Source organism: Arvicanthis niloticus, chromosome 29, assembly GCF_011762505.2.
Source record: "Arvicanthis niloticus isolate mArvNil1 chromosome 29, mArvNil1.pat.X, whole genome shotgun sequence".
In the NCBI taxonomy this organism is placed as follows: Eukaryota; Metazoa; Chordata; class Mammalia; order Rodentia; family Muridae; genus Arvicanthis; species Arvicanthis niloticus.
This window is the reverse complement of record NC_133437.1, coordinates 3,191,471-3,210,578: the sequence shown is the minus strand read 5'-3', so window position 1 is coordinate 3,210,578 and position 19,108 is coordinate 3,191,471. Positions and strand designations below refer to the sequence as shown.

Genomic DNA, 19,108 nt, shown 5'->3' with positions numbered 1-19,108 from the left:
GATTTATATCCTTAAAACTGAAGGAAAAAAATTGAGATTCAGTTATTCAGGAGTCCTCAAATTAATGTTCACTTTATCAAATAAAATTATATTTCATTGAATCTCCAGTGGAAAGGCTATTGTTATTCACATTGACTTATATAGAACCATTAGGAAAGAAATATCTCTATTTTTTCCAACTTTGAAAGTACATGTACTTTAACTTCCATGGTGGCATACAGGCCAAGTAGGTTAACCTAGTTTGCATATTCATGAAGTTTTAAAATCAATGACAGCTTCTAAGAGGAGACAAACTTATACAACTGCATTCAGCTTGAATAATGTCAGGTAGTCAGCACTGGAAATAAAGGGAATATGAATCATTCCATAAAAAATTATTGTGCAGATTAATTCACTGTTAACTGTACAGGAAACCAAGTCTTAAGAAAGAAAATGAATAAACTCGCCATTCGTGAGCTCTTTATCACTAACAGCTGAGGCAGCTCACACTCAGAGACCACAGCTACCCCAGTGCCAGTGTTCTCAGGCTTCCACTTATGTTTTGTAAAGTGCTTCCGTCTTCAGTTAAAGGTGAGTTGGTGATCATCTTTTCAAAGAAATGTTGAATCCCTAAATATTTATTTCTTCCACATATTATACTCATATGATGATATACAAATACTAAAATTTTAAATACTAAAATTTTAAATATTGCTACTTTGAAATAAACCGGCTGTTTAATTTTGGGAGGAATTATCTTTTTATCTGTTTTCAGTTCTACTGAATGAATTAAAGGACACAGAGATTGGCAGACAGTTGTATGGTAAGAAAAGTATAGTATTTGCTTCAAATAAGTCTCTAAGGGTCATTGCACTTAACATTTAGAATTATGTACTCATTACTACAGATAATAAGCCAATGTTTTCTAGCACAGTGAAATTTCCATGGGACTGGCAAGTCAGTCCTATCTTATTATCCTGTTTGAGATAGATAACTCAGGTCCCACAAACATCTCTCATATCCTTATTGAATTACATGACAAATCAATGACCACGGCCACATACAGAGTACTTAACTCTGCAGCTCCATGATGTAAAGGCCACCATCTCATTTGTCACTATGTTGAACACACAGTGATATTAAAGCTAGGGAAGACACAAGACTGGTTTTGCTATTCTTACACATCTGTGTCCTGGGTGAAAAGTAACGTATCAGCCAAGTTTAGATACATAATTATTTTTGTAGTATGCTGAAGAAATTTGGGTAACTAGAAAATTATAGCAGCAACCCGAAAATTAAGCATTCATAATAATTACTGAGGACTCCATTACTGACCTTTGTAGTGAATGATGCAACAGGTTCCACGTGTGTTTGGCTTACAAGTACTTGTGCAGTGAGAGAAGCTGGTGACACTTGACAGAACATGGTTCTGTGTTTGCTCATTATGCAGAAATGAAAATCCCTGGACATATCAATTTTGCTATAGCGATTAAACTTTGGGAGGGCAATAATTCAGAAGTTATTTTGACTTTTTGTTATTTATTCTTAGTGTATCATATTGTGTCTAAAATATAGAACTGTGTAGGCAAGTGGGGGTTATCAAGTCTTTTGTGAGATCAAGTCTGAATTTTTCTATTTAAACCATTGACTTCAATGACTCACTCAGATAACATTCAGAGCTGGGTTGTTCTATCACACAAACATGGCCTACTTTTTGATATATACAATAGGAGAATTGCACCATTTCCTACCTGTGACATCTGCAGCCATCAAACCTTCTGCTCTGATGACTTTCACCTGGAGAAATCCCACGTCTTTTAGGTTGTTAAATATCCTCAGTGGACTCTGAAAAACCCAAACATGGGCGTTAGGGGAAAAAAAATAAAACAAAAGAAGTCTCAAAAAAATACGCTTAGAAAACACTAAGTTCTCTCAGCAAAGAATCATTTGTATCTTTCTAATAAAAATTATACTTCTTGTGTCAGGAATATACACATATGCATGTGAGAACACGCATTCGCGTGCATGGTCATGTACATGCACATACAATTATGTAATTAGTGATAAATAATTTTTTGAAATAAAAATACCACAATTACTACCTATAAATAACCCTCAGCAGATGCTGAACAATGAGTGTCAAAGCAGATCTCTTCAATGGCTTCTCTCAGTGTCTTCAACTAGAGCACCTCAAAAAAAAAAAAATCTCTCATCTGTAAATGAAGATTTACAGATGAAAGATTATAATATCTTAACTGATTGGTTACATGACACTCTTCAGACATAGGCAAGTTATTGAGAAAGTTAATACTAAACAAATCATTTTTCTACCATTTTATTTTTAGTGTTCAGATGAGGGATAAGTTATCAAAAGACTTTGGAAATAGTTCCAAGATTTACCATTTTTTAAAACCTTTAAGGGAGACATTTTAAAAAATAAATCAAGTTAAAAATAAAATAAATTCAAAGGTAGTGAGGAACTTCTCTTAAGTTTATATTTGTATTTGCTGTAATGTAATTGTAAAAGTTTTGACAGAACCAGATGATAAAAAATCTAATTTACTTCACAAATTGATTGTGATATCTTAATAAGCATAGTACCTGAAGAAAGTGAAGGGGGAACGCTAACATAAAATGACCTAGGATTCTAAAGAATGAATAAATGCAACAGAACTCTAGAACATTAGTATGCATTTTGTTTATATTTCATTTTGTTTGTCCTCTGGTAAGGCCACTGCCCCTAATGAGCACATTAAAGGTACTAACTTCCTCAGCTCCTTTAAAATGTCTCATCACAACATAGTCTAACATGCTTCTGCATGAAAAACTTATCTATCGAAATGGTGCTAGAATAAAAGCAGTCTCGTTAGTGTATTACTCGTGTAGGATACACGCAAACTGAAGCTTCTACAATACGAACTTTATCAGTCCTGGATGGCTAGTCATTATTTACACTGAAGCTATGCCCTTGGCATTCTGAGAGGAAGAAAGACAGATAAATGTGTAATCTCATAGCATGACTTTCTAAAACAGTGCTCAGTACAAAGATTACCTCTTAATCTCTGCTAGAAACAACTGTTTATCACCAAAACTTTATTTAAAAGGCTCATTTGGCTGGATTTAGTTTAAACACATTTGTGTCTCTTTTTAAATCCCTACAAATAAAATGTTTATCAACGGGGACTTTAGGCAACAGAGCTAAGGTCCTGAGGTTTCCAGGTAATGCTGTGTCCTATAGCACTGATAAAGTTGGCCCAGGGTGTTATCTCAGAGCTCACTCAATACATTAAACCCATGAGGAATTCTTCCCTAATGACAGGGAATAGTTTCATGGAAAGGGTTTGGCACTTTAATTTTTCCATGAGCAATTCAAACCAGATTTCATTGTGACTAAAACCAATATCATCAGTCAGAGTCATTTCACTCTGGGATGCTGATGGGACAGACACAGACACACTGACTGGGGCTTCAGTTCTGAGCCCCAGGTTCACATTTAGAAGGAGGGGTGATTAGAGTCTGAAGGTTTCATTCTCCCAGTCACCTGACATTTGACAATTTATTGAAATTTTTACTGTTTAGGCCAGTGACACATAGATTATAATAAGAATTCAAAGAAAAAGCAAATAAATATTAGTTTAAAAATTAATTTTATGAAAAGCTCTATCAAAGGTTATTCCCACATAGTTATTTATGGATATTTTAGGAGGCCTCAAAACCTGTATGGCTTTTGAAGCTAGAAATTTCCATAGCAGAGGAATCCATGATTTGCTGTGAATCCTTTCAGCCCTCAATAGATGGGAAAAGATTGAAGTGCTCTGGAGAGGAGCCTCTTTATTTTTTTAATGAAAGGCTGTATAATATATTTTCTCTATGGCTGCAGCAGCTGTCAGAGAGAGCATCGTGGTTCAGCTCTATTACGGGAGAGGCAATACCCCATCCTATGGCACAGAGATGCTCTGAGGGGCCAGAGCTGATTGACAGCTTGTCACCATGACGTCTTATTCCATCTCTGTTATGGAGAAAATTAATGTCACAGCACCAGCCTTATGACTTGCTGTCATCTTAGAGCCGCTCACCTTTTATCAATGCTCTAAATAACATTTCAAGCCCAGCGTCTCACAGTGGACAATCCGGTCAAGGGACATTAAATCAGATGACTGTGAAATGTCATAATAAAAATGGAATGCTAACAACTTCTTCTCTAAACCAGCTCCTCTGGTTTTTAAACTGTGACAAGGAGGAGCAGGGGTTCAGCAAACCCGTTCTGAAAAGGTCAAACAGCAGCTCTTGGACTACTACCCATTACTACCCGCCCCTACTGACCTTCCCTCTTCCCCTCCCAGCAAAGGCGAAAAGAACACGAAAATGGAATTAGCCACCTTTTCAGAACGTGCTGATCAAATAGTAGCTCACACAGCAATGTCTGTTTAATTTGTGGGGTTTCCCTGCTGAGCAATGACAAGATTCTCTAGAGCTGTTGAATATCAGAGTGGGGCAATTCATCACCCTCCCTACCGTGACTAGTACCAAATCTAAATGAAGTCAAGTTCTTAAGTTTAACCTTAACTTTAAATATGTATGCACAAGTACACACACACACACACACACACACACACACACACACACCATGTACATTTTAAAAGAAAAACACAGATATAATTTACTGAATAAGTGATCTCCTCTACATGTTTCCTCAAAACAAGGAATTTTTTAGACCTCATATGAAATCCATTCATTTCATGAAACATAAAGTATAAAATCCTTTAAAGCTGCCAAGATGTTGCTCTTTGTCCTTGTAGTGCAGCGAGTTAGTGCAATGCACTAATATAGCGCATGCGCTCGCCCTTCTGCATTACAGCTTCTTAGCAAGTGTGTCTCTAGAGGGAAAGGAAGACCTGTGCCTGAAATCTGGGATTACAAAAAAGCATAGTCAAACATGTTTTATCTTTTAAAGCACTGGGCCAGAATATAACACAAAAATTAGCTGGGATGTCAAGCATCTTCCATTTCATTGAAATAAGTAGCATTTCGGAAAAAGATGGAAAACAAAAGTATTCACATTCTGAATGGAAATAGCCGATTAAAGTAAATCTATTCAACAACAACAATCAATAATAGGTAGATTACTTCTAATTATGCAGACAGCACTATCATTTTTATACATGGATGGTATCAAAATAGTGATCCAGTAACCACAAACTGGAAATGCCCAGATGAATTTTCATGTTAATATGCCAATTAATTCCTTCACAGTAGTTTTAATTCAGACAGCTCATTTCCTGAAACTAAGGAATATATTTTAGTAGAGTATCAAAATGCGAAATCATTTTCATAATTGCAATTATATATTAGAAGACACTACACAAAAACTTAGGCTCTTAGGTGGTTTAAAAATACACACTCTTTAGCCCTGCTAAGTCACCTCTATTAAACTGTTTATGGTAATACTGTTGGTGGATGAGTCGTGCAAGCATTAGCAGACAGCTGATTCAGTGGAGATAGCCAGAATAAATTTGCTGAGGCGGACATCCTGCTAATCTGTTTGAAGAATATTGTACAGCCTTAGTACCAGCACTTCATGTTATCTGCACAGCCTGATAAGGTACATCTTTATTAAATTCACTTGGTAAAAGGATGTCAGTCAGCAAATAGGAATATTTTTTAAAAAGCCATTCTTTGTTAGTCAGAGCTTGGTTTCATGGCTGAGTGTCTAGAGGAGCCGTCTAAACACCTGGCAGTGCTGTACAATACGAGCTTTGTGATTTTAAGTGGAAAAGCTTTCCCCTAACTTCATGGGTACCGAGCCGTCATTGAGAGACAATGGTGGAGCAAGAGCTCCTCTCTCTGTTCATTCAAGACAACTACATGGTGGAAAAGGCATCCTGAAAGTTTAGAAGATTGGACTATGTGAAGGAGGTAAGATTTGAGAAGGGTGATCATTTACTGGCTGTTTATTCCATCCTTCCACCCCACTCTCAATCAGAGGAAAGGAGGCTACCTTTTAGTTGCATTTCACAGTGACTTTTTAAGTTGAAGGGGTGAAGTTAGGCTTTTCTCGCAAACATCACTTGTGGATATTCTCCAGTCTCCAACCTCTCAGTATGCCAGTAACCTCATTTTAGATTTAGAAAGACACGTCTCCTTTGCAATTACACTGAACCAAGGGTTAATATTAAAGGGATGTATAAATTTGAGTTTCCTTTATGGATATATATATATTTTCATACATATGAAATTATATATATATGATTATAGATATGATAAAAATCACAAAGTAGAACCTTAGAATCCAGAATATGCTCTGCAATGTATTCTGGAGATGACCAAGCTATAGACATAAATGGGCAATGCCCACTTTAGCTCCTGCAGAGCTGCATGGCATCTTCAGGAGCTTGCCTTCTGCCCCTCAAACACCTCCTCTGAAATCTCCTTGTCAGTCTGGGTCTACTGTTTACGACCTCATGTAGTAACACTTGGTCTGAAAGAAAGATCATTCATACGTACATATCTCTTTAATATCTCTTCCCGCTCCTTCTGGTCCTCCATGGAGTTGACAGAGAGGTCAGAGATACTGACTGTAGCTGAGGCTGTCAGAGTGACAAGCAGAACCAGGTGGCCCTCACCCTCTTCCAGCTGTAATTCCAGCTTGTGTGTTTGCTCCCTACTGAGGGACGACAGGTCAACCTGGCACCTAGAAACAAATGTTTTGAATTAGCAAGTGGCAGTTTTCACCACATCAAACAGAAATGGGTTTGTTGGAGCCCTGTGAAAGATAAAGCGATAGAAATACCATCTGGACCAGTGGAAGAAAATCAACTGATTTTCTTCACAAAATTCAGGTCTTGGCTATTATAGAGCTGTTAACTTTTTATTTCCTGTAAGACACAGACTTCAATGAAGTTGCATTATTATATCCTCTGATACCTGATTCATGAATTGGTGGAATTAGTCGAACCAATGCAAGCTGAAGTGAACTACCAAAAGCCTGAGTTGCTATGCCACTATTTCTATTATGGCTGATCCTCTTCCCAATTCATAAATGTCATTGAAAATCAAATAGAACATTTACTATAAAGAGGTGAAGTTTTACATTTTGCAAATCACACTCACAGTACACTAACTAAATCTAAGTATTTCCTGCCAGGGTAGCATAAAGTGGCAAGACATGTTGCATGTGCTGGTGTTTAAGTTAAAATACCTTGCACCTTGCATTGTTTTCATAAACATGCCAATTGATTTTGAGGAGGCAGATAATATAGTGACTATAAGCCTACTAACCTGAGAGAATGGGGGCGACAGGAAAAAAGAAAAGACATTTCAGACAACAAACAGGGCTGGTAAGATTGCTTAGTGGGTGAAGTTGCTGTCTGCTAAGTTTGGACATCTGAGTTCCAACTCTGGGACCCACATGGTGGAAGGAGTGAACCAATTCCCACAGATTATCCTTTAACTCATGTACTGTGACACATACCAAAAACTTTATTGAAAATTAATAAACAGCTAATCATCAAAGTATATGTTCTCAATATATCATAAATGAGATGAGCACCTATCAGGAAGAGATAAAATTATAAAATTCTTATTTCTTTTTATTTTCACTCCAGCATTTATTTTTGTCTTAAAATTGTTTTAAAATAATAGTATACTATTTAACGTCTTCAAAGATTGTACCTGAGTTCAAATGTGTCTCTTAAGAGATTTTAAAATATGAATCAAAGTCTGACATTCAGTTTTTTTGTGTGTACAACATTAACAATGACTATGACTAGACACAAGGCATGTGCTAAATGTTATTATTAAGAGAGTTTGTAATTAGTTTGTAACACTTCTGGGGAGACACCTTCCAAATGCTAGAATAGGTACCAGAAACCTCACAATACTGATAATACAGCATTCAATTCAAAGAAATATCACTAATTCTTTTTAATGGTATATATATATATATCTCAAATGTCTTATCTAACATTCTAATTGAAATTAGAATGAAGTTCTTAATAACATCCAGAGTAACTTGAAAGCTAAAACACATCAATAAATAATAATCACTCAAAAAAAAGCAATCAAAAAGGAGAAAAGAAAATAATTTCACTGATCTCTCCAGCACTGGGCACATTGTCTAGACATAGTGCCTTACTGAATGTGAAGAACTGTCTGGCTTGGGTCAGGAGGAGAACACTAGTTAACTGAATGGGGATTGTGATCAGGACAGAATGCTGGCTGAGTACACTTGGGACCAAGAAGGCTCTTTCATTCACTTCATTTTTCTTTTGTCCCCCACCCAAACCCCAGTTAAGTTTAATCTCGTACTTCCCAGGCCCATCCTTCTATAGTCTTGCAAAGGATGCTGCATTGCCACACACTGAAAGGCACAGGAACAAACCACCTGCACAGCTCCCTCCCAAACTCACAGCCATGCATGTGCAGTGTGAAGATTATGCTTTCTCTCTTTCAGAGTTGGAGAAAGTGCTCTCAAGATAATCTGCTCAAAATATAATCTCAAGATAAATTGCATACTGGCAACTTTCAAATGGAATCAGATCCATAGATTTACTGTGTGTGTGTTATGCCAAATAAAAGTTTAATTTTAAATGTAATAATGTTTAATATAGGACAAATATTCCCTGAATTAGTGAATGCCACCAGCTCTGCCCGTTGCTAAGCCACTTGCTCTACCTATTCCAGTAGGTAGTAAGGATGTGCAAGTCCTGCAATCTGCTACTTGCCAATGAAAAACCAAGAGGCGGGAAAGCTTCATGACATAAAAAGAGACACAGTTAGGATCTAAGCCAGAATCAGTCCCTGGCCCCCTGAAATGAAAGATTTAATCATCCACCTCTACAAAATTGTCACCAAATAACCACATTTTTGGAGGGAAGTGTGCAGTTAGTGTTCCTCAGAGATGGCCAGACATTTTGGTTATAGAAAACATCTCAGTTTCTAAGTATAGAATTGTGTTGTTCTTATTTCTATGTTTTAAGCATCATATAAATCAGGGAAGCAAGCTACAAGTTGAGTTCTTATAAGACAAGAACATTTCACAAATTTAAATTTAAAAATAATGACACTAGTAAAATTTAAGCAAGATAAATTTAGAGAAATACATTTGTTTTCTGCATCAACTAAAACTTCAATATTGAGTATGTGTCAGGCAGTGGAAGGGTATCCTGGTTCTTGAGTTGTGGGTTTGGCCACGCCCCCAGAACCCAGGCTCCTGCGGTTTAATCTCCATTCAACCTGTACTCTTCAGTCACCTACACAGGCCTCAGGCCCTAGAGAGATTTACATATTAATGAGGTACCTGAAGGCCAGAGGGTGGAGCCAATTAAGCATTCCTCCCCAGCCCCTCTCCACTCTTCCCCTCCCTATTTAACTCAGGACTGCCCTGGGTTTGGGGGGGATGGTGCATCCAGATCCATCTACATCTGCCATGACATTAAAGCCTGTAAAACCCCATGGACTTCCTTGGGTGTTAGGGCCTCGCCGTGAGGAGCCGTGGAGAGGCCTTTAGTGAGCAGCCGGGCCTAACTTCCAGCTGGAGGAACCCAGAGCATTCCCAGCCAACTACCCACAGCCTGGCGTGAGGAACCCTGCTGTTCTCCAGCCATTTTTTCCCCCCACAAGAAAAAATGCTCATAGGAAGAGTTAAAGTATTCATGTGTATTATTTCTGCATTTTGACTCTCCAGATTTCAATATAAAGAAAAATAATATTCTGCACATGAGACTGTTAAATGGCTTCCGGGTGTCCATTGCAGCTATTGGGCTTCCTATTTATCTAAATTTTTGCCCAGCATACGATCCCATTTTAACTGTCTGTTTGTTTATTTATTTATTTATTTATTTATTCTACAACTTAGCCAAGCTGTCTTGTTAACGTGAAGATAAAGTTTGTATTACAGCTTCATTGCTGAGTATCCAATCAGATGACTGCTGGGATTGAATGTAGCAAAAGAATTTTCTGTTTCTTTTCAGCTTTTGAACAAATATGTACAACGACAGAACCCTTGTGGCATAGTCTACGGCCCTGTGAGTATAGTACTAATTGGTGTGAGATGAAGAGCCTGTGTTTGGTTCACCTCTACTGATGTGTCCCTCACAAAGGAAGGGACTCATCAGAGACTAACTATAGAAGGAAGGGATTATCCAGGGGACCCAGGCATAAAAATGAAGATGCAAAATTATTTTTTTTTAAAAAGTATTAATATAAATTCATGAACTCTAAAAATACTTTGTCAGAGATGAAGAGGCCAGAGTCACAGTTCCTTACTCCCAGCCCTGTTTCCCACTAATTAGTTGTATGACCTTTTCCAAGACAACTTTCCCCCTTGAATTTCACTTTTCTCATCAGCAGCTATGAGCTAATTGAACTGACGAACTCTCAATTTTCAGAGTCCCCAGTCTCAGGATTTGTGATAACTCTATCCATGTTTACACTTGTGTCTTTTCTGCTTTGCAATTCTACAAACTAAAACTTAAAAGGGCGTGCTTATAAATAATGAAATACTATTTCTTCCCTGTCTTTACCTCTCTCCCTCCCCCTTTCTCGCTTTCTTTCTTTGATTTGTGCCCCCAGTCATTTCTTTCTCTCACCCACACACTGACTCACTACCACTACCAAGTGCCCACGGGTCAGATCCTCTTAGATTTTAGGGGTTGCCTATTTTAAAACTAGGTTTTCATATCTTTATTTTAGAACACTGAATACCACCAACTTGGTGGTATGGTAAACAAGGTTATTGGACTTCAGAGCAGATTACCAAAGAGTCAGAAAGCTGAACTGAAAAACCCACTTGTATTAAAATATTAAGCAAATCATTTAAGCTCTTTGTGCTTCATATTTACTTTACTTTTTTTATTTTATTATTTTATTTTGAGACAGGGTATCTATATGTAGTTATGGGTAGCTTAAAACTTGTTATATAGACCAGACTGCCTGAAACTCACAGAGATCTACCAGCTTTTGCATCCCGAGAGAATGCTGGGGGTAAGGTAAGCACCATCACACCCAGCTCAGCATTACTTATCAAACAGAAATTCGAGGGAAAATGCATTCTTTTAGCTAGAGTTGTAAGAGCAGAAAACCCACAGACACTCTGAGAAGTTACAGTTAATTGCTTTCTTGTTACACTACTGCCTTCACTTTAGTTTGCACTCTGAACTATCTGCACCCACACCCAACTCACCAATTTTTCAGTCAATCAATTAATATAATAGTCAAAGCAGAATTAACACTGAGGGAAACTTCAGAGACATATTGCTGCATTCCAAAAATTAGAATATTGGGGTTCAGAGATCAAAGAGCTGAGATCATGTTTCCTAACATCTATATCAGAACTTGAATATATAACATATATACATTTAGATTTGTTAAACATATGAGAGAATGATTACTCATCTTAATTAAATAGCATTTCCCTAAGAATTAAAAGAGGAAACTGGGCTCATGGAGTATTTTTTTCTCCATGTTTTGCCTCTGCTGCACTTGAATTGATGACAATTTCTTCCCAATCTGACAATCCTGTGATCAGTACACTAGGTGTGTTGGAATGAGCCTCCAGGGGTACAACGAGTAGGTGGTGGAGCTCTTTGAAGTCACTTTTTACTAAAATATAATAGCCTAGGATTCCCTGATAATGGGTATACACACTGATCTGGGTGGCATGAACACCAAACAGTAGCTGGAAAAGACATGAAAGGCATCAGACAATGCTTGTGCGCACTGAACACCAACCAGTTCATGCAGACCCTGGTAAGGGGATTCAAGAGTTATATAATCTAGTTTTTAACTAAACTAATCCTCATAAAATGCACAAATGGTTTTAAAATACCCCTGCAAATAACTGTGGACTGAAGATAATACTAACTGAGTATGCATAGGAGAGCATCTATGATGAAACCCTAGAGTGAGGACACTTCCACTTCCAGTCAGTCAGTGTTAGACACTGTGAGCCATGTTTCACTGCGGGTGTACACTCAGCCAAAACAATCTGACTTACCAGGTAGAACATTCGCAATAGAAATTTATATAAATTTCTTTAACAATGAATTTCAAGGTGTAGATTATACCCTAAAGTACTGGCTAGATATTTTGAAGCCATCATGATTAGCAAGATATTTAAAAATGAACCTTCAGAAGAGGAAGAGAAGCCTCTAGGATTTCCTCTTGGATGGAGGGAAGGTATTTGAAAAACAACAACAACAACAACAGTTTTGCACACTTTTTAAAAAACCCAATTTACAGTTAGGTTATACAAAGCTTTAAAAAAAAGGTCTTAATATATGAGATCTACTTTATATTACTATAATAGTCTATAAAATACCACAAATTCTTCTGTTATGAATCACTACGGATCATACTTCTTTAGAATGTTTACAATGGAATAATTCAGCATGGAACCACTGATGTGCTTCTTAGTTACCTCTATTGCCAACATTAAATGAGAAATAACATGGCTGAATTTCCATTGTCCAATGTTACAAGGGTTCAGCTGTGTTGGGGAGATCTTTCTATTAGAACATACTTCTGTAAACTTGCAAACTTCCTTATTCTTAAATGTAAATTACTGAATTGACATATAATTTCAACATGTCCATAAAGATTCAATATGTGGAACCAAGAAATGGTCCTGGAAACCTTGCCCATTCTGTAGGAAATGTTGAAATGAGTACAAATTCAAAACTTTCTGAAGAAAATAATAACTCATCAACAAATGATTAAAATCAATTTCAATGCTATCTGTAATCCTAAGGAAATATCTTAGTACATAAACCCTCAGGAAATCAGAAAACACGGTGATTAAAAAAATAATTATTTTACAATTTTCTGTCTCTCCATCTCTGTGTTTTCCTGTTAACAATGCAGTGTGGTTTTCCCTGCCTCATTTTTGTAGGAAGCCAGGGTCTTTGTAGTTTTGCTGTCACAAATAAATGCCCCATATCAGAATCACGGAGTATTGAATATTTAAATGCATTGGTCTTACACTTCAAGGTCAAAGGCTGCTTTCCTCCGTTGCCATGCTATGGCAGGACACACGTCTACCTCAGATTCCATTTTTGTTCTTTTTAAAATTATAGAGTTGTTTCGTGTTATATAATTGGGAAACTCATTCTTTGCCTAGAACTTGCCTGTCTAGAGTAAGTTTTCTGTTATATATCATTTAATAAAACTTTTCTTAGACTTCAACTTTCTACTCAAGCTTACACTGGTCTCTTTGTTGTACTAGGGAGTACTACCACCAACATCCTGATAACATTCAATGAATAACTAACAATTAGATAGCCTAAAATACATATATCCCCAAACCAATGCCACTTTAAAGATATATAGACATTTTGCACACTAATAAATAATACCATAAACCTTGCCATATTGGATCACAGATAACTCCAACTGAATAAACTTGCATGCTACAGGATTTGCTTATTCTGCATGTTCATGAAAGCAGCTTGGTCTCCGACAGCCCTTGATCTTGGCAATTTACCTCAGCTGTCAGCGACCAATTTGTTCAGATTAATGCTCTGCTTAAAAGTGTAACAATCATGAGGATTTATTAGCTGATTACCGTAAAGGTGGAAGTCTGTTTTGCCTGCCAAAACACAGGTGACTGGAAAGTTAACGAATGACATGTAGAGTAACATTATTTCATCTTCCCCCGAAATCTGTAGTTCAACAACAGGTAAGATTTGTTGTTCAAACTTGCAGAATGATGAGCATTGTCTAAATTGGTTTACTAACTACTTATTTTATTTTTATTTATTTTAAAGGCGTCTAGAAAACATGCTGAATACAAACTGTGATGATCTGAAGGTGAGCTTTAGAGTCAGGAGAGTTGGATTTGTACCCTGAAGCGGTCACTCAACCTGCATAATCATTGAGAAGCCTCTGAACCAACTTTGGCTTTGCTCTTTGTATCAGCGCAATTGGCACGATATACACTTTCCTTCTATGCCCTCATGTCGAGCTGCATTATACATCTACAAGCTTTCAAATATTTATCATTATCATTGCTAATCTCTGTTCTTGGTGAATGTACTTCTACGTAAACAAAAAACAACAAAATGTGTAAACTCCCTCCCATGTATCACAATGATGAAAATTGTGAATACAACAGGTCTAGAAAAAGTCAGCAGCTAGCCCATACATAATGTCATGAAGAAGCCACAGCTAGCCCATACATAATGTCATGAAGAAGCCAACAATTGCCCATACATAATGTCATGAAGAAGCCAACAGCTAGTCCATATGTTGAATGTCATGTTGAATGACAATATACTTGGAGTTATCTCTGAAGAATCTGTAAATGCTAACTTTCAAGTTTTTATTCAATCATTGTGCTGAACATCTGAGTCAGAACGATCATGCAGAAGGAAGAAATGAAAGCAAGTTGCCACGATTTACATACAATCTGATCTTATTTCTAGAATATCTCAAAGCCCCAAAACCCACCAAAACCCATTAGAGCAATAAAACATTTTTCAGCACTGCAGGATCCAAAATCAATAGATAAATATTTTTAATATTGCTGTCCATCAATATCAAATTACCTGAAAGAATAGAAAGAAAACAAACCAATTAGCTATAATAGTAAACTACTCAAAAATAAAGCAAGCCAATTTAGAATAAAAGCATGGAAAGGCATGTGCATTTGATTGGATTGAAATACACCATATTGTTAAAATTTCCATGCTATTCAAAGTGATCTCCAGATGCAATATAGTTTTTATGAGGATATGAGCAACATTCCACAAAAGCTAGCATTTTAAAGCAAACAAATGGCCAAACTTATTATACTACCTGGCTTCCAAATATACCAATGAGTGACACTTACACAAATGGACTGGAATTCAGAGTCTAGAGTCCTAAAGCAAGATATCCACAACCAAAGATGTTCAGCAAACATGTTAGAAATACAGAGCAGAGCACAGGCAGACTCTTCAAGGAATTGTCTTGGAAAAATTGGATATCCACATGCAGAAACCAGACCATGATATTTACCAGTGTACCAACCAACACAAAAACAGAGTAAAGCCTTTTAACAGAAGACCTAAAGCCACAAAGCCATTGAGAGAAAAGAAATACATAAATACTCAGATTCTTTACTCTCATGCTTAATGCAGTGTTTCATACAGTATTTATTTAGTAGACCCGAAAAGTATTCATCCACTCATGGATAAACAACATATAACACATACTTAGAGTAGAATATTATTTTTCCCCTAAAATAATAAAATCCTGTTTTTAATACTAGAATTTTCCAAAAAAAAGTCAAGAAGCATGGAATCTATCATTTATGGGTACACAGATACAACAGGAGGTCATTGCACTGAGTAAACTAATGCACACATAAAACAGTAGTTAGGGCCGTGGTCTCACTGACATAGGATCTAAAAAAGGCTGACTTTACAAAAGCTGCAAGTAGATTAGAGGATTAGAGGTTCAAGAGGTTTGGATGAACAGAGGGAGGGATGATGAGGAAAGGCTGACTGGTCAGTGTAAGGCTCAGCCAATAGAGGCTGGTGTGAGTTCTGGTGTGCTGTGATACAATAGCGTGGCTTTAGTTAACACTATTGGGTGTGTGTGGCAGAACCTTCACCTAATGAATAAAGATTTCAAGGGACCAATCACTGGGTGAGTGGGCGGGACTTTTGGGTCAGAGAAAGATATTTCATTTTGGATGGGAGAGAGCGTGGAGCCACAATGTAGGTAGACGGAGGCAGTCGATTTAAGTCGTGATCCTGATGGATTTAACATAGAATAGCTTAAAAAATTAGGATGATAGTTGCTGCACCCAGCGATTGTGTTACCTATTGATTCTAAACTAAGATTGTGTAGTGTTTTCCTTCACAAGGCGACTCAACTGGGTTGAGAAAGGTACCGTAGCAGGGCACCCCAGCCACAGGAGTTTGGAAGCATCGGGCATGCATGGCTGTGGTCTGCCATGGGAACTTAGTGAGCTGGGTAGAGAGATTTCAGAGCTGAGTCAGAGAGTCTGCCGGGCTGAGAACAGGCCGGCCTGTCTGTCTGTGCCATGCCAATGGTAGTGTGGATTATAATGTAATTTTTCATGAAATAGGTGTGTCTATATTTATAATGTTACATGAGAGGATAGTGAATGTTTCTACCAACCATTAATGCACGAAGATTAGAAACGTTTGCCTTAATTTAAACATTGCGCTATATATATCTTAAATACCACATGATACCCTAAAAATAAGTACGACTTCATATGTCAATTAAAATGTTGTAGTGAAAGAATCTTGATAAATGTATAGACTAATTTTTCTTCTAACTATATTAGCTTACTATTTTAAGCATGAGTCCTGTCATACACTCTAACTCAGTAAATTTTGTCTTTAGTATAATACAACTACCTCTTTTGACAACTGCATTTGGAGTTTGTGCCTTCCACCAGGTCATGTTCATAGAGACAATATAGTAACAGTGGGCATCAGATCATTCTTTATTTAAAAAATGAATAATCATAATTTCCAATGTTAAATCGAGCTTTAATTGTTTGCATTCTAATTAAAGAATTTTTATTGATATGTGCCACACACTTTCTGATGCTGCCACAGTAAACAGACATTCAAATATCCCTCCTGTCATGGAATTTGCATTCTGGTACAGCAAAAGTGGATGATCAAATAGAACAAGGAAGATACACAGTGTGGTGGCTATGTCTAATGTATAAAACATTAGCAGATTAAGAGAAAGGGAATATTAGGTGAACAGAGCTTATCAGACTTACAACAGTGCAAAAGCAAGGCAGGCAGGTGTCTTAAAGAAAGGGTGTCACAGACGAGGAAATGTCTGGTGTGCTTTGGAAACAGTATGGTGTCCATTCTGGTGGGAGAGTAGAGGAGGAAGAAGGGCAGCATTTCAGTGCAGAGGTATGGGACCACATCATACAGAGCTCCATAGTTCATAAGAAGGACTTTGCTTCTACTCAGACCATTCGTGGGAAACAACTGAAGAGCTCTGAAGAGGGGTGTTAAATTATTATTATTATTATTATTTTTTGGTACTGGAGAGATGGGTACAATATATAAAGGTGTTTGCTGTGCACCTGGGGGACCCACGTTCAATCCCTGGAACACACGTACAGACGGGAGGAGAAAACAGACCCCCAGTGTTGGCCTCTGAATTTGACATGTGTGCTGTGGCATACGAACACACATAAACCTGCATCACATAACATGCATACAAATATATTAAATAAAAGTCTTAACTGTTCCTTATAACCCACACCCTACTGAAGTTGCAGTAATCTCTACCACTCTTTGAGCCTTTACAAAACAGCTAACAGCAACAACAACAAGGTAGATATGGAAAAGTGAATTAAGAAAATAAACCCACATAGAAGTCTAGGAGCAAAAGGAAGGGATCAGAAGACAGGGTTTGGGCCAAGTCCAACAACCTTGTTCTGCCTGAGCACGCTATTATACTCTTGATAGACTTAGGAAGCATCTGACTGTAACCCCAGTTATGTGTTCCAAGAACCTGAAGGTTTAGGTAGCCAAGGCAGCCCTTCAAGGATCCCCTTAGTAGCCGGGCGGTGGTGGCGCACGCCTTTAATCCCAGCACTTGGGAGGCAGAGGCAGGCAGATTTCTGAGTTTGAGGCCAGCCTGGTCTACAGAATGAGCTTCAGGACAGCCAGGGCTACACAGAGAAACCCTGTCTCAAAAAAACCAAACCAAAAACAAAACAAAACAAAACAAAAAAACCAAGGAGCCCCTTAGTAAAGAACAGCAAATGGATTTCAAACCATAGAGCTTAAGTGATTTACATTACCCAAGCTGCCAAGGAAGGGGCAGGAAGAGGTTCAACTGATTGTACATTTGAAAAGAAATAAAACCTTATTAAACTAAAAAAACCCATGAATTTGGTTACTGCTTTGGGCCAGGCTGTTAGACAAGAAGACCAGAATGGGGTGGCTGCTGCCATGGTCTGCATGAAAGCAAGTGGTTGTCAACCTGGACGTGCAGTGACAAGTGTGATGAGAGCCCCCAAAGATCCATGTGCTGAAGGCTCCTCTCACTGCCTAATGATATGGGAGTGCATATAGATTCTTTAAGACGTGAGTCACATAAGAGGTGAGTCACATGGAAGATCTTGATGTCATCTAGGTTGCAACCTGGATGAAAGACTGGACTGCTGGTGTGTTTGATGAACATGAGAAAAAAATGATAAAAAGGTGACTCTGATATTTTCAGTATTAGCAAGAAACAAAGGAAAATCTTGAAAAAAGAGATTTCGAGCATTGGGAGTCAGGGGCTAACTTGGGGGTGTCTACACTGAAGCAACATCTGAATTACTCAAAGAGTAAGTTGGCTATCAGAATCTGGGGCCGAAAGAATAGTGGAGTGACTAGCACCTTTGTAGTTCTCAGACTGCAGGTGGCGCAGGAAGCACAGGGAAAGTGCTCACTGGAGAAGCAAGTGCGGGCAGAGAAAATTCTGATATGCATTTGCTCGAGAGCTATAGTTCAAAAGGGACAAGGACAAGAAAGTGAAAAGGGGTATCCAGAGCAGGAGGAAATATGGCCTCTTGGGAGTCAGGTGAAAAATATTTTCCAAGGTATGGAAGCCATCAGCTAGTTCCCGCTCTGCTACAGGGCTTGGTGAGGTGGCTACTGGGCTACCTGACTTGGGGTTTACAGATGGCCTGATGGAAGCAGCTGTTGGGGCAGAAGCCTGACCTCAGGAATCCCAGTGAGAATGGAGGGAGGAAGCAGTTTTTACTGCTAAAATATATATGCTTCACCACCCCAGGCTTGACCCCATTTTGATAGTCAACCTTGCTTCCATTATGATCAAACTAACCTTACCATTAAGTTTACATTTATAAAACATAGTTTCAAAAAATATGTGGCCCAGCATTTAAAAGAAACAGCAAACAAACAAACAAAGAAATAGAATAGTCCAAGCCCCAAAGCAAGGTGGGGTGAGGGAGACGTGGCCTCCTCTCTGCCAAGCCTGTTTTCCATTGAGGAGGAAGGGAAAGGACTGCGCAATTTACAATAAAATGCCTGTGACATTTTACAATATCCAATGTTGGAAATTCTTCCCAAAGAAAGAAATCCATAAACAATGACTTGTCAGTATGAAATAAAATGGAAAAGGGCAAACG

The 19,108-nt window shown here is 37.9% G+C and overlaps 1 protein-coding gene across 9 annotated transcripts in view; it reads right to left on the bottom strand.

Annotated features, from left to right (window-relative positions):
• Positions 1-19,108, bottom strand: part of Mctp1 (multiple C2 and transmembrane domain containing 1) — a 550,355-nt gene that overhangs the window by 193,481 nt on the left and 337,766 nt on the right. For all 9 annotated transcript variants that reach the window (XM_076927041.1, XM_076927044.1, XM_076927043.1 and 6 more), the window contains 2 exons: positions 6,484-6,670; positions 1,731-1,824 (listed from right to left, as the gene is read on the bottom strand). In XM_076927041.1, the coding sequence (XP_076783156.1) occupies positions 1,731-1,824; positions 6,484-6,670 (281 nt within the window). The remainder of the gene's footprint in view (positions 1-1,730; positions 1,825-6,483; positions 6,671-19,108) is intronic.